Genomic DNA, 17,073 nt, shown 5'->3' with positions numbered 1-17,073 from the left:
TTGATTGTGATTGAATCACTATAATAGGCTTATTTTTGGAGTGGCATTCTGGCAGATAGCTATGGATTAGGTGGTTCTAGGCCGTCCGGGTAGTCAGTATTATCTGAATAACATCATTGTTACTGTTAAGGATGACAAGGAACATCTCCAAAATTGTAAGACAGTGTTAAAAAGATTAGAAGATTATGGGTTTAGAGCACAATGCAACATGTGAATTCTTTAAACCAAGCATCACCTACTGTGGTCACACCATTGACGCACAAGGCTCTTTGTTTCGCTTTCAATTAGACTTAATGTTTAGGAGTTACAAAACAAAACACTGTGATCCAAATGAGCTTATTTCTTTTTGTTTTGTAATTGTGAATTAGTATTACTCTTGTCATTGGGGATTGCCAGACCCGCTTTAAACTGTTTAATAATGCTACCCATCTTTGTTAAAATGCGTTATTACTGAGTATCTTGTAACGTGGTAGCGGTTAATACATAGTGAGAAGCAGAGACTGAACAGTTTCAGGGTTGTTGCAAAGTCCCTTGTAGGATCATTGCCTAGTTTCATGGGCATGTTCCCAGAAATATTATACAAGTCTGGTATTGGCAAGGAGAAAAAGTCAGCACTCTAAATAGGTGTGAATTTTTGAAGAGCTGTGATGCAATGCTGAGGCTTAATAAGGCATTAGTCAGACCGTATTTGGAATATTGTGAGCAATTTTGGTCTCCTTAACTATGAAAGGATGTGCTGGCATTGGAGATGGCCCAGAGGAGGTTCACGAGAAAATGATCCCAAGAATGAAAGGGTTAATGAGGAGCATTTGATGGCTCTAGGCCTGCACTCACTAGAGCTCAGAGAGAGGGGATTTCACTAAATTCTGAAAGGCCTAGATAGAGTGGATGCAGAGAGGAAATTTTCTATAGTAGGGGAGCCTAGGACCAGAGAGCACAGCCTCAGAATAGAAGGACATCCCTTTAGAACAAAGATGAAGAAAAATGTATTTAACCAGAGAGCAGTGAATCTGTGGAATTCATTACCACAGATAGCTGTGGAGGCCAAGTCATTGGGTGTATTTAAGGCTATGGTTGATAGGTTCTTGATTAGTAAGGGTCTCAAAATACGGGGAGAAGGCAGAAGAATGGGGTTGAGAGGGGTAATAAGTCGACCATGATGGAACGATGGAGCAAACTTGATGGGTCAAACAGCCTAATCCTGCTTCTATGTCTGATGGCCTTAAGATCTTATAAATTTAACAGATTCAAGCGTACAAGATGCGAGAGATTTTGCAGATGCTCGGAATTTTGAGCTAGACAGCCGCTGTGTTGGAGGAATTTAGCAGGTCAGGCAGTATGTATGGAGGGAAATGCACAGTCAACACAAAGAGTCTTTTCCCTCCATAGATGCTGTCTGACTTGCTGAGCTCCTCCAGCAATTTGAGTGCTGGGTTTTAATGACTCCTTTCTCACTGATATTGCCTTTAACAAACACGGGGGATTATGTTTATCATGCCGATCCTGCTCTTTCTGTTTTCAGTAGTTCAAAACCCTGCAGCTCATTACTTAATCCCAAGGCTTGTCTGTTTTACAATGTTTCCAGTTCTTACAGAAATATATTGTCAGTTTGAGATTAGTCAACTGAAACCATGCTATTTTAGTGTCTAAACAACACTACATTGTAACTTGGTCAAGGTTATCGACACGGTATAACTGAAATTACATTTTTACCAAGCAGTTCCAGCTTGAATGGGCGGGGAACAAGATTTCATGCAGTAGACATCTTCTTAAACTGCAGCATCGTCATTTTGAATATTAGACAAGCTTTCTTCTTCTCTGCTATGTAAACATGCAATATAATTATTCCAATCTTGTTGAAAATATGCTGTTATTACAAACAGGTTTGTTACTGAAAAGAAAAGCTAGAAGTTGATGACACAGCTTCACTGCCAAAGATTGAGAAATTGTGAATTAGTATTACTCTCATCATTAGGGATTGCCAGCCCCACTTTCAACTGCTTAATAATGCTACCCATCTTTGTTAAAATGCACTGTTTAAATATATTATCTTCCTGAAAGGTTTGAATTGGAATCCTGCACTTCCTTGGCATTACCGGCATTCAGAGAGTAGTCATTAGTGTTACTAGTGTTTTGATTTGTTTTCCGACATTCCTTACAAGATAGAATTATCAACAATTATCCATAATTGCCTCTATATCTTACATGTCCTGATCTGTATTGCCTTGCTTGCTCAGTTGTAGATCAGTAAGTTCGCTCACTAAGCTATAACTTAGCGCTGCTGCTGCAGAATCAGTTATGGCGCAGGGGGGAAAATATATCAGTTGCAGAATGCGGTCCCTCAGAAACAGGCAGCCAGATAAGCTCAGCGAAGTAGAATCTGTCCAGTTTGTCATGATCCTGCATTTTCCGTTTTTCAAAAAACATTTCGGCCAAAATACCTATTTCTGTAGTGCACTAAGACCATTTACTTTCGGTAATAGTGGAATTAAGAAGCCTACAAGAATGACCACACAGCATAGCTCACATACAGTTTGATTTTGGTTCATCAAACCTACCATAATTAAGGTGACGGATACAGTCATTAAGTACAGCACCAAATCCCCGTTGCTCCTCCTCACTCTCAAAACAGAAGTAGTTGTGTTTTCGAAATGGATGCCACAGATACACTGGATATTGGGTGTGGTTAACAACAAGGCACTGATTACCATCTTTCCCATTGGTCCCTGAAATGTAAACACAGACTTGATGTTACTCATACAAGGAGAATAAATATGGAACTATGTATAAAAAAACCCTTCAATTACAGTTAACTTCTCCATGCATATATGTGAGGACAACATTAGATAGATTCATGGCCTAAAAATTCAAACACTCAGTCACCTCTGAAAATGCATTATTTTGTACAGGATCAGGATGTGGGCCCCCAGATACTAAGAACTTTCTACAGGGGCACAATTGAGAGCATCCTGACTAGCTGCATCACTGCCTGGTATGGGAACTGTACTTCTCTCAATCGCAGGTCTCTGCAGAGAGTGGTGTGGACAGCCCAGCGCATCTGTAGCTGTGAACTTCCCACTATTCAGGACATTTACAAAGACAGGTGTATATAAAGGGCCTGAAGGATCATTGGGGACCCAACTCACCCCAACCACAAACTGTTCCAGCTGCTACCATCTGGGAAACGGTATGACAGCATTAAAGCCAGGACCTAAAGACAGCTTCCTCCACCAGGCCATCGGACTGATTAATTCATGCTGACACAACTGTATTTCTATGTTATATTGACTATCCTGTTGTACATACTAATTATTATAAATTACTATAAATTACACATTGCACCTATAGACGGAGACATAACATAAAGGTTTTTACTCCTCATGTACATGAGGGATGGAAATAACAAAGTCAATTCAATTCAATACTTCAGAAAGTCAATCAGTATTCCTGATTGTAGTTCAGCCTGACATGCCTTTTGTGATTTCCATGTCAGTTGTTCATGGGATGGTATCAGTTCTCACACTGTACCCCTTTTAGAGAATTATGAACAAACTTAGATCACATTGTCTCAGGAGTGATCATCATTGGCCAGTTCCTGGCAATCAGGTCTTCACAGCACTTCAGAGGACCTCCACTAAGGGCATTTCCTTTATCTGATTGGTATACCTTTGCCCAATCTGACAATGACACACGAGCCATCACACCTCCCCACTATCAATTACCTTCCATGTTCATCTCCTGAACCTCCCTGCCAGACCTTCTAACCACCATCAATCTCTTCTTAGGTTTTTGCAATAAGAGTGCACCCATGTATGTGATATTGTCCACGTCTAGTATATAGTAACATCATTCTGCAAACCAAGATATAAAAATAGGACCTCTTCATGAACGCAGCTGAAAATTGTGTAACTCCTACTCTTTAGTAGGAGAAGGGGTAGATTTCTCCTTGCCATCTGTAAGTAAATCTAGCAATGCTACATTCTAGAAGTTGAATGTCTGCCTTAAACTGAAAGCCCTTCTCATGAATACAAAGACTAATAAGCCTCATCTACCAATTCTGGGTTATAGAATTGTACAGCACAGGAGCTGAAACTTTGGTCTATGACACCTGTGCTGAACAAAGTGCCAAATTAAACTACATCACTTCAGCCTACACACGTTCCGTATCCCTCCAATTCTTGCATTTTCATGACTGCAATAACTGCAATGTGACTCTTATACTCAGTGTCCTGGCCAGTAAAGGCAAGCATGTCACACACTTTCCTCACCATCTTATCTACTTGTGTGGCCACTTTCAGAGAGCTATGGACATCCCCAAGATCCCTCGAAATATCAATGCTGATAACAGCCCATTAAGTGTATATGTTCCTCTTACACTTGATCTCCCAAAGTGCAGCTCTCATACTTGCCTGGATTAAACTCCATTTGCCATTTCTCCACCCATAACTGTAACTGATCAATATTCTGCCTATCCTTTGACAGCTTTCTCCACTGTTTACAACTCTACCAATCTTTGTGTCACCTGCAAGCTTACTAATCCCCTCATTTACATTTTCAACAGTCATTTATATATTTCACAAACTACAGACTTTGCAGCAATGATCCTTGCAGAACACCACTCGTCATGGACTTCCAGCAGGATTGACATTCTTTCACCTCTACATTTTGCCTTCTGAATCCTAACTACTAAGTCACCATGTGTCCCATGCATTGTAGTCTTCTGGATCAAACCTACTGATAGTAATCAGGTTATCTTTTATCAAACGCGCATGTATCCTTGCCCTAAGAATCCTCTTCAATTGCCTCCTTCTACTGATGTGAGGCTCACCAGCCTATAATTCCTTGGATTATCCCTGCTTCCTTTCTTAAACAAAGGAACAACATTAGCTACTCTCCAGTCATCCAGCACTTTGCCTGTGGTGAAGATAATTCCCATAAGGCTCTGGAGATTTATCCATATTTGTTCTCTTCCAAAGACCCAACACCACCTCCATCTTAATCCCCAATTAGCACATTAGCATCTCCACACTGCTCTCACTGTGCCCCATGTCTTTTTCCTTGGTGAATACTGACATAAAGTACTTGCTTACTACTTTGTCCATAGCGTCTGACTTCAAACATAAATTTCCTCCTTTATCATTGAGTGGTCCTACTCTCTCTTGTTTTTAATGCAAGTATACAATTATAGGTTGATAAATATTATTTTGAATCTTTCTAGCTTTGATAGGCTTCCAGATGCTTGGTCCCTCCAGCCTTTTAGAATATAGAACATTACAGCACATTACAGGTCCTTCGCCCACAATGTTCTACCGACCACGTAACCTACTCTAGAAACTGCCTTGAATTTCCGTACCGCATAACCCTCTATTTTTCTCGTCTCCATGTACCCATCTCCTCTGCACCCTTTCTATGGTTTCCACGTCCTTCCTATAGTGAGGTGGCCAAAACTGAACACAGTACTCCAAGTGGGGTCTGACCAAGGTCTAATATAGCTGCAACATTACCTCACGGTTCTTGAACTCAGTCCCATGGTTGATAAAGGCCAACACACCATGCGCCTTCTTAACAACACTGTCAACCTGCGTAGCAGCTTTGAGTGTCCTATGGACATGAACTCCAAGATCTCTCTGATCCTCCAGACTACCAAAAACCTTACCATTATTATTATGTCCTGTCTTCAAATTTGACCTCCCAAAATGAACCACTTCACACTTATCTGGGTTGAACTCCATCTGCCACTTCTCAGCCCAGTTCTGCATCCTATCAATGTCCTGCTGTAACCTCTGACAGCCCTCCACACTATCCACAACACCTCCAACCTTTGTGTCATCAGCAAACTGAGTAACCCACCCCCCTACCTCCTCATCCAGATCATTTATAAAAATCAGAAAGAAGAGGGGTCCCAGAACAGATGCGGAACACCACTGGTCACCAACCTCCATGCAGAATATGAACCATCTACAACCACCCTTTGCCTTCTGTGAGAAAGCCAATTCTGGATCCACAAAGCAATGTCTTTTTCGATCCCATCCCTCCTTACTTTCTGAATGAGCCTTGCATGGGGAACCTAATCAAATGCCATACTGAAATTCTTATACACTACATCCACTGCTCTACCTTCATCAATGTGTCTTGTTACATCCTCAAAAAATTCAATCAGGTTTGTAAGGAATGTCCTGTTCTTGACAAACCAATGCTGTCTATCCCTAATCAGATTATGTCTCTCCAAATGCTCATAAATCCTGCCTCCAACAACTTGCCCACCACTGATCTATACTGTTCTATAATTTCCTGGGCTATCTCTACTCCTTTTCATGAACAAGGGAACAACATCCGCAACCCTCCAATCCTCTGGAACCTCTCCCGTCCCTATTGATGATGCAAAGATCATCGTCAGAGGCTCAGCAATCTCCACCCTCACTTCCCACAGTAGCCTGGTGTATACCTTATCCAGACCCGGTGACCTATCCAAATTAATTCTTTTCAAAAGCTCCAGCACATCTTTTTTCTTAATGTCTATATGGTCAAGCTTTTCAGTCCACCGTAATTCATCTCCACAATTGCCAAGGTCCTTTTTCCGGTGAATACTGAAGCAAAGTATTCATTAAGTACCTCCACTACCTCCTCCAACTCCATGCACATGTTTCCACTATCGCACCTGATTGATCTTATTCTCACACGGCTCATCCTTTTGCTCTTCACATACTTGTAGAATGCCTTGGGGTTTTTCTTAATCCTGCTCACCAAAGCCTTCTCATGGCCCCTTCTGGCTCTCCTAATTCCATTCTTAAGCTCCTTCCTGGCAACCTTGTAATTTTCTAGAGCACTTATAGTATGTAGGTTCTTGAATCTTTTATAAGCTTTTATTTTCTTTTTAGCTAGGTATTCTACATCCTTTGTAAACCATGTTTTTTTTTTATCCTACCATCCTTTCCCTGCCTCAATGGAACATACCTACGCAGAACTCCATGCAAATGTTCCCTGAACATTTGCCACATTTCTGCTGTGCATTTCCCTGAGAACATCTGCTCCCAATTAATGCTCCCGAGTTCCTGCCTAATAGCATCATATTTCCCCCTTCCCTAATTAAATGTTTTCCCAAATTGTCTGCTCCTATCCCTCTCTAGCACGATGGTAAAGGTGACTGAGTTGTGATCACTACCTCCAAATTGCTTTCCCACCTAGAAATCTGACACCTGACCAGGTTCATTTCCCAATACCAGATCAAGTACAGCCTCTCCTCTAGTTGACTTATCTATACATTGCATCAGGAAACCTTCCTGAACACACCTAATAAACTCCACCCGAACCAAGCTCCTTGCCCTAAGGAGATGCCAGTCAATATTGGGAAAGTTAAAATCACCCATCACAACAGCCCTATTATTATTGTACCATTCCAGAATCTGCCTCTCTATCTGCTCCTTAATGTCTCTGTTACTATTGGGGGGGTCTATAAAAATACCCAGTAGAGTTATTGCTCCCTTCCTGTTTTTGGCTTCCACCCACACTGACTCAGTCGACAGTCCCTCCATGACTTCCTCCTTTTCTGCTGCCGTGATACTATCCCTGATTAGCAATACCACTCCCCCACCTCTTTTGCCTCCCTTCCTGTCCTTCTTGAAACATCTAAACCCCGGCACACTGATCAGCCATTCCTGCTCCTGAGACATCCAAATCACTGTGATGGTCACAGCATCATAGTTCCATATATTGATCCATGCTCCAAGCTCATACGTCTTGTTTATGATACTCCTTGCATTAAAATAGACACATCTCAAACTATCTGGCTGAGTGCATCTTTGCTCTATCATTCCTCACAAACTCCCTACAAGCTGTCTCTACTTGTGTGCCAACTGCCCCATCCTCTGCCTCTTCATTTCAGTTTCCACACCCCTGAAAATCCAGTTTAAACCCTCCCCAATACCATCAGCAAACTTCCCTTCCAGGATATTTGTTCCTGTCCAGTTCAGGTGCAACCTGCCCCACTTGTACAGGTCACCCCTTCCCCAGAATATTCTGCACCTGCTCAGAGATATCCTGGATCCTAACAACTGGGAAGTAACATATTATCTTGGTGTCTCTTTTTCTGCTACAGAAGCTCCTATCCATCCCCCCAACTATCGCGTTGCCGATGACTATTGCTCCACCTGACTTCATCCTACCCTCCTGAGGCTCAGAACTTTTACTGAGAAGTTGCTCTGAACAAAAATACCCATTTTTCCAGAATAACATGAAGGAAATACAGACATATACTAAGGCAGCTGTGCAAATCAAAATGCCATCAAAATGTCAACAACTCACCGCTTGGGTCAGGGAAATATTTATCCACCAGCAGGGTGTACTCAGACATGGATGTTAACACCCTGCAGCCAGTGGGATGCAGTTTACATTTTGGGCCACCTCCTTTACGATAGGCCTGACGTAGAGAAGCAACAGACAAAAAATAATCAGTGCCCACAGCAAACCAACTGCAAGTTTAATGTAGTATTAAAAAGCCCGAAAGTATGCACCATGAGTCTGCAGGACGGCCTCTATTCCACCATTATATGACTACTGAACAGTCCCTTTGCATAAAAATAATTACCTCCACTTCACAATCTAACTTGAAATGATCTTGCATCTTAATATTCACCTGAACTGCACTTTCTCTGTAATTGTAACACTTGATTCTGCATTCTGTTGCTCAATGTGTTGATATGATAACGTGATCTATATGGATAAGACAAAGTTTGTAATTGTACTTTTTGGTACATGTGACAATAATAAACCAATTTACCAATGTTTTGTTTTTTTTTTCTGTGACAAAATCTCTAGAATTAGGTTCTCCGTTACAGGGGTGAAGTTCTGGTTGAATGTTAACCAGGCAGCAACCCAGTGGTGAGCTACCATTGAAAGGCATCTGGGCTCAGGCCACAATTGAGCCTGTAGTGAACAAGCATTCTCCTAAGGCTTGCTGTTCTTCTAGAGGGAGAGTGTTGCCGGGGACTGTGACAAACTAATCTACTAACCCATAAGTCTTTGGAACGAGGGTGGAAATTAGAGCGCCCAGAGAAAGCTCATGCGAGCAAGAGGGGAACATACAAACTTTTTACAGACAGCAGCTGAATTGAACCTGGATCACTAGCACTGTAATAGCATTGCACTAACTGCAATGCTACCATATTGAAGGTTGAGCAGTAGATGTAGTGTACATGGATTTCAGCAAGGTATTTGATAAGGTATCCCATGCAAGGCTTATTGAGAAAGTAAGGAGGCATGGGATCCAAGGGGACATTGCTTTGTGGATCCGGAACTGGCTTGTCCACAGAAGGCAAAGAGTGGTCGTAGACAGATCATATTCTGCATGGAGGTCGGGGACCAGTGGTGTGCCTCAGGGATCTGTTCTGGGACCCCTACTCTTTGTGATTTTTATAAACGACCTGGATGAGGAAGTGAAGGGATGTGTTAGTAAATTTACTGATGACACAAAGACTGGGGGTGTTGTGGATAGTGTGGAGGACTGTCAGAGGTTACAGCAGGACATTGATAAGATGCAAAACTGGGCTGAGAAGTGGCAGATGGAGATTAACCCAGAAGTGTGAAGTGGTTCATTTTGGTAGGTCAAGTATGATGGCAGAATATAGTGTTAATGGTAAGACTCTTGGCAGTGTGGAGGATCAGAAGGATCTTGGGGTCTGAGTCCATAGGACACTCAAAGTTGCTACGCAGGTTGATTCTGTGGTTAAGAAGGCATACGATGCATTGGCCTTCATCAATCTTGGGATTGAGTTTAGGAGCCGAGAGGTAATGTTGCAGCTATATAGGACCCTGGTCAGACCCCACTTGCTCAATTCTGGTCACCTCACTACAGGAAGGATGTGGAAACCATAGAAAGAGTGCAGAGGAGATTTATAAGGATGCTGCCTGGATTGGGAGCATGCCTTTTGAGAAAAGGTTGAGCAAACTCGGCTTTTTCTCCTTGGAGCGACGGAGGATGAGAGGTGATCTGATAGAGCTGTATAAGATGATGAGAGGCATTGATCGTGTGGGTAGTCAGAGGCTTTTTCCCAGGGCTGAAATGCTAGCACGAGAGGGCACAGTTTTAAGGTGTTTGGAAGTAGGTACAGAGGAGATGTCAGGGGTAAGTATTTTTTTACGCAGAGGGTGGTGAATGCATAGAATGGGCTGCCAGCGACGGTGGAGGAGGCGGATACGATAGGGTTTTTTTAAGAGACTCCTGGATAGGTACATGGAGCTTAGAAAAATAGAGGGCTATGGGTAACCCTAGGTAATTTCTAAGGTAAGGATATGTTCGGCACAGCTTTGTGGGCCAAAGGGCCTGTATTCTGCTGTAGGTTTTCTACGTTTCTATACTGCCACAATTGTGGTTGACAATTTCAAAGTCACAGTTAATATTCTCACTTTATAGAAATGTATTGTTGAATGCCAAGCTTTCTTTTCAATTTTGTCTGTTAATTCCTCGCCAAGTTTTATATAAAGTAAACAGGCTGACAGGAAGTTCTAAGAACCACTACCAATGGTATTTTAAATACAAATAAAATTATATGGATCTATTCAAGAATATCAGTCACCTCAAATGAAGGCCATTGCATGCTAATAAAGATGAAGTCATTAATTTGATCATCATTGTCACTGTCATTCCATCACAAGTAATCTGCAAAAACTAATTCACACTTAGATATTTATAAAATTCTCTTGAACTGCAGTTGGCCATGTCACTAAGAAACCTCTCTCCTCTCACCATACCAGGGAGGAAAATGACATGAGCAGGACCAATACATGTAATTTATGATCAGTGACTTCCTGCTGACTTCTCTTCCAATTTCAGGAGGAAAAAATAGTGGTGCTGATGCAAAGCATGAAAAGTTATTGAACAGATGCCATAATGATGGTAAAGAAAGCCAACTATCTATTGTATTTACTGTATGTATTATGAATAATACATATTTTTGAAATAAGACATCCAGTGACACTATCATGGAGAATATTAGCTGGGTACCACACGCTATTAGATCACAAAACACTTTGCAAATTTTGCTGATCATAGTGACAATCTTGCTGTGGAGATCAAAGAGAGCCTGCAAACTGTGCTAAGAATCTACATTCAGTTGTTGCTACTTACAGGGAAGGTGTTCAACCTTCCATTTGTTAATTTTGAGCTTTATAGTCTAATGTAGCACTAGTGCATTTTATTTTGTTTTGGCTTTGATAGCAGTGTCAAACCTGCAGAGACTGGGCAGGTTGTGGAAGGATCACTGTGGGAAGCTTTAGGGACAGTAACTCTGTAAATTATAAGTTAGTTGGGACGAGGCTGGTCTTCAGTTTATGGTTTTGAACTGGGGGAAAGCTGATTTCAATAACACAGAACCTGGTGAAAGTTAGTTGATACGTGAGAATTTTCTAAAAGAGAGTTATTATGAATTCAGAGCCAACGTATTCTATAAGTGAAAGGCAAAGATGGCAAGAATAAGAAATCTTTGACTACAGAATATTTTGATCCAGAGAGGGAAAAACAAAGGAAAGCTATGGGAAGGAAAGGAAACTAGGTTTCAAGGAGCTTCTTGAGAAATGTTGAGCATGTAGATTACAATTTAGGGTGTCCAAAGAGCAGCCATGAATACCCTTGGCAAATAAGATTTAAGCAGAATCCCAGTATATTTTGTAAGTATACTAGGAACAAGAGGATAGCCAGGGAAAGAGTAAATTCCCCAAAGGACCAAAAGGTTAAACTATGTTAGGAGCCAGGTGATGTGGACAAGTCTTAAACAAGTACATACTTTTCATCTGTATTCACCAAAAGGAAAGACATGGAAATTAGTCAGTTCAGAGAGAGGTACAAGGACATTCTGGAGCAGATCTTTATCAAGAAGGAGAAGGTGCTAGATGTCATGGAACACTTTAGAATTGACGCGTTCCCAAGGCTGGCTGAGATCTATCCCAAGTTGCTATTAGAAGCAAGGGAGGAGACACTTGGGACCCTGACAGAGATTTTTGTATCTTCTCTAGCCATGGGTAAGGTACAAGAAGACAGCAGAAATGCTAATGATTTTCCTGTATTTAAGAGGGACAGCGGGGATTAACTATTTAACTATAGGCCAGCCTATAATTCAGTGGAAAGGAAATTATTGGAGAAAATCCTAAGGAATGGGATGTATGTACATTTGGAAGGGCAGCAGCTCATCAGGCATGGCCAGCATGGCTTTGTGCAGGAGAAATCAGAAATCCTGACTCGACTCACTAACTTGATTGAGCTTTTAGAGAAAACAACTAAGAAAACTGATAGGGAGAAAGGATGGCAGATGTTGTCTATGTGGACTTCAGTAAGGTATTTGCCAATGCCTGGCATGGTAGGCTGGTCCAGAGAGGTCAAGGCAAATTGGTTAACTGAATCCAGATTGCTTATGGAAGGCAGAGGGGAGTAGTGGAAGGAAGAATTTGTGACCAGTGGTACCTCACAAAAGATTGGAGTTGAGACCCTTTTTGTTTGTAATATATATTAATATTCTGGATGAGAATATAGGAAGTATGAATAATAAATTTGTGGCTGACATGCATGTTGTTGGTGTTGTGGATATCAAGGACGGTTGTCTAAGCTTTCAGCAGAATACAGATAGAAGGCAAGCCAGAGTGTTGAATGGAATTTAACCCTGACAAATGTGAGGTGATGCATTTTGGGAATTCAGATAGATGTAGGACATATGCATAAATAACAAGGCTCGAGGAAATGATGATGACCAGAAGCTCCTTGGGACTCAGGTCCATAATTCCCTGAAAGTAGCTGTACAGAGAGGTGCTTGGTATAGAAGGCATACAGCATGCTTGTTTTCACCAGCAAGGGCAAATAATATGAAAGTTGGTGCATTTTGTTGCAAATTCAGAAAATACAGGTTAGAGCATACTTAAGTGCAACTCTGTTTACCACGTTATTGAAATGATGTGGTTTTACTTGAGAAGTGCAAAGGAAATTCACCAGGCTGTAGTCTGGACTAGAGAATTGCAGCGATAAGGAGAAATTTAATAGACTGATTTTGTGTTCTCTGGGGCAGATTTTGGTCGGGGATGATCAAATGGATGTATATAAAATCATGTGAGGCACAGGGAGGAGCGAGAGTAGAATATTTACCCCTAAGATAAGGGTATGAAAAACAAGATGCATGGGTTTAAAGTTAGAGGAAGGGCTTTTGAAGGGGATTTGAGGGGAAAGTTTATTTCACTCAGAGAGTGATTGATATCTAGAACTTGCTACATCATTACATTCATGAAACAGTTACACAGGCACGCGAATAAGCATGGTGTAGATGGATATGGACTTAAAAGTCAGCATCAACATGTTGGGCCAAAATGGCCCATATTTGTGCTATGACATTGAGAACTACTTACATCCTTGTTTTCATAGCATTCAATGCTGTTGTCATTTTTTACAACGAGGTATCGATCTCTCCATTTCTTCAATTCTTCCACATATTGTATCACGACTTGTTCATATACCACTGTCCCAGTGTCTACTGGCTCCTGAAAGAAAGCATTTCAGATCTAAAGCATAGTTCAGAGAAAACCAATTACTTCATTTTAAGTTATTTCAGTGAGAGATTTGGTATCTCACCATAAAACGCAATTAGAAACGTGTCAAGCACCAATAAGACAATGCTTGGTGCTGAGCATCAGGGATGTGTGTAGACTCTGACTTTGATTCATGCCTTTCCCAGAACAAATCAGTCCAGACAAGGGGCTGTACATGACACCATAGGAAACTTCAGTGGGAAGTGGGGAAAAGCAGCACTCTTACAGAGTGTGTCAAATCTTGAGACTACTGAGTATCAGAGGAGGAAGGACATTCAATTGTTTGATACAGATTTCCTGGCTCCACTTTTCACCAAGGTTAACAGACCATTAAAAAAAAACAAGAGCTACAAGCAAAATATTTAAAAAAAAAAGAACAAGCGTATCAAAGAAAATTAAACTGCATTTTGTTTTTTTTTAGACACAAAAGCTTTCATCTAATGTCAGTTATTTTTCCATTCTGAAAGCAACTTCATTAATCTGTAGGAGAAAGTCCAAATAAAGTTACATTAACAATATATCCATTTGCTTTAATTAAGGCCAAAACGTGCAAATAAGGGCAGCGAGAGACAGCAGCAATCCTTAATCACCACTGAATATGGAATTAATGAAATGTGGTTGTGAAGATTTTCATTTTGGTATGTCCAGCGAAACCACAAATACATCCCAAGGATCTCATTAGTAGTACCCAATAGAGGAACCTTTCATTAAATCATTCACAATGTTGGTAAACCAAACAAGCAGAAGCATTCTTACATCAAATAATGAAATCTCTGTCAACATGTTCACTCATCTAAACTGCCCAGACTTCATTTATCAGAGCAAAAATACTTTAATTTTGGTGCAATGTCTATAAATATATCCAATTACTCAGAAATCAGCTAATGACTAATCTGTCATGGGTTGAGGTTAGAGCTTTCTTCATCAGATGGGGAAAGAACAAATGGTCAGTATTAACAGCAACGTTCACAATCTGTATCAAGTCAAGTATTATAATTTAGGCAAACACAACAACTGAAAAGTCCTCAGAAAGAATGCAGGGCTATTATTTATACCAATGACCAGATGCTCTGCTTTACTGTTTGGCTCAGGTGTAAAATGCTTACCAGAACATTGAACTAACTTCCCAGCCATGGGTAATTATTTATTTTATGTTTAATTGGTTGGGTAAACCAGGATCTCTGAGATTACATCTTCAATGAAACAGCATCTGAACAGTATAAAAACATTCCCTCTCATTTTTTTTTACAGCTGCATGGTCCAATCATTGCTCTGAGCAGGAATTTATTTTTTTTTACACAGCCTGAAAACTGCACGGCACTTTAATAAAACATTACATAAAGAAAATTCCAGCTGTTCAGCAACACAGGCTATGTGCATGGGAGTGTTTCGATTACTACATGACCATACAGCCCCACAGCTTAGAGGGAACAGTGGTGTCAACCTAGATTATGTTGTCAAGCCTCCAGAATGGTGCTTAAACTCACTGGAATTTAGATGGAAGTGTGTATATTTCAACAAAAAATGACTAAAGTCTCCTTTCCTTTTACACCTGGACAGACATGCAGAGGACAGGGTACAAAAGCAACTGGATAATATGGTCCTAATTCAAATGCCTATTTGAACATTGCAGTGGAACCTCCTGAATCAGAGGGTGAATTGTTGCAGACCGGCACACCATCACATCAGCAGCAAGATTGCTTTGTGCAAAAATGCAACACTTGTCTGTGTGCAAATTTCGCTTCCTTTGAAACAATGGCCTGTGTTCATTGATAAGTGTAGCATTTTAGAACTAATCTTTTCAATGTTAGTGATGTCAGAAAAGGAGATAGAGATTGTTTCACTGAATATATGCAAATCTTCCTAGGATTTTCAGAGCATTCTGAGGAAGAAAACTCTGTGAATATATACAAGAGTGAATTACAGAGATTGAGGAGGAAGATGTGGACTTCCAAGTTCCCAGCTTCCTATTTTAACTAAAGCAAGACACACAAAATGCTGGAGGAACACAGCAGGTCAGGGAGCATCTGTGGGAAAAAAGTACAATCGACATTTTGGGCCAAAACCCTTTGGCAGGAATGGAGAGAAAAAAGCTGAGGAGTAGATTTAAAAAGCGGGGGGTGAGGGTGGGGGGAGGAGAGAGGAACACAAGGTGATGGGTGAAACAAAGGGGGAAGGGGGAAATAAAGAGATGTGAGGTCGATTGGTGAAAGGGATACAGGGCTGGAGAAAGGGGAGCCAGATAGAGAACAGAAGGCCATGGAAGAGAGAAAAGGAACACCAGAGGGAGGAGATGAGCAGGCAAGGAGATAAGATGAGAGAGGGAAAAGGGGATGGGGAATGGTGAGGGGGGGCATTACCTTGAAGTTCGAGAAATTGATGTTCATGCCATCAGGTTGGAGGCTACCCAGACAGAATATAAGGTGTTGTTCTTCCAACCTGAGTGTGGCCTCATCGCGACAGTAGAGGAGGCCATGGATTGACACATTGGAATGGGATTGGGAAGTGGAATTTAAATGGGTGGCCACTGGGAGATCTCGCTTCTTCAGGTGGACAGAGTGTAGGTGCTCGACAAAGCAGTCTCCCAATCTACTTCGGGTCTCACCGGAATACAGGAGGCCACATTTGGGCACTGGACACAGTATATGACCCCAACAGACTCACAGGTAAAGTGTTGCCTCACCTGGAAGGACTGTTTGGGGCCCTGAATGGAAGCAAAGGAGGTGGTGTAGGGGCAGGTGTAGCATTTGTTTCGCTTGCAAGGATAAGTGCCAGGAGGGAGATCAGTGGACAATGAAGTCACATAGGGAGCAATCCCATTGGAAAGTGGGGAGGGAAATGTGCTTGGTGGTAGGATCCCATTGGAATTCCCACCGGAGAATTATGTACTGGATGTGGAGGCTGGTAGGTGAGGACAAGGAATCCTATCCCTTGTAGGAAGGCGGGAGGAAGGGGTGAGAACAGACGTGTGTGAAATGGAAGGGACACAGTTGAGGGCAGCGTTGACGGTGGAGAAAGGGAAGCTCCTTTCTTTGAAAAAGGAGGCCATCACTTTCATTCTAGAATGGAAAGCCTCATCCTCAGAGCAGATGTGGTGGAGACAGAAAAACTGAGAGAAGGGGATGGTGTTTTTACCAGTAACAGGGTGTGAAGAGGAACAGCCCAGGTAGCTGTGAGAGTCAGTGGGTTTATAATAGACATCAGTTTATAAGGTATCTCCAGAGATAGGGACAGTGATAGCGAGAAAGACGAGTGAGGTGTTGGAGATGGACCAGGTAAATTTGAGGGCAGATTGGAAGTTGGAGGCAAAGTTGATGAAGTCGACAAGCTTGAATCAGTGCAGGAAGCAGCACCAATGCAGTCTTCAATGTAGTGTAGGAAAAGTGGGGGACGGACACCAGTGTAGGCTTGGAACATAGACTGTTCCACACAGCCAACAAAAAGGCAGGCATAGCTGGGACCCATGTGAGAGCCCATGGTTACTTCTTTTGACTATTTTAACTTCCTTCATTT

At 41.6% G+C, this 17,073-nt stretch overlaps 1 protein-coding gene across 2 annotated transcripts in view; it reads right to left on the bottom strand.

Moving 5' to 3' along the window:
• The window catches only part of LOC140206005 (protein Niban 1-like), a 137,070-nt gene that overhangs the window by 57,095 nt on the left and 62,902 nt on the right, over positions 1-17,073 (bottom strand). For both annotated transcript variants that reach the window (XM_072274010.1, XM_072274011.1), the window contains exons 3-5: positions 13,381-13,512; positions 8,302-8,416; positions 2,559-2,726 (exon numbers count right to left, since the gene is read on the bottom strand). In XM_072274010.1, the coding sequence (XP_072130111.1) occupies positions 2,559-2,726; positions 8,302-8,416; positions 13,381-13,512 (415 nt within the window). The remainder of the gene's footprint in view (positions 1-2,558; positions 2,727-8,301; positions 8,417-13,380; positions 13,513-17,073) is intronic.

This window comes from Mobula birostris, chromosome 12, assembly GCF_030028105.1.
Source record: "Mobula birostris isolate sMobBir1 chromosome 12, sMobBir1.hap1, whole genome shotgun sequence".
Classification (NCBI taxonomy): domain Eukaryota; kingdom Metazoa; phylum Chordata; class Chondrichthyes; order Myliobatiformes; family Myliobatidae; genus Mobula; species Mobula birostris.
Note: the sequence above shows the minus strand (reverse complement) of the source record. Positions and strands in the feature narration are given on the sequence as shown.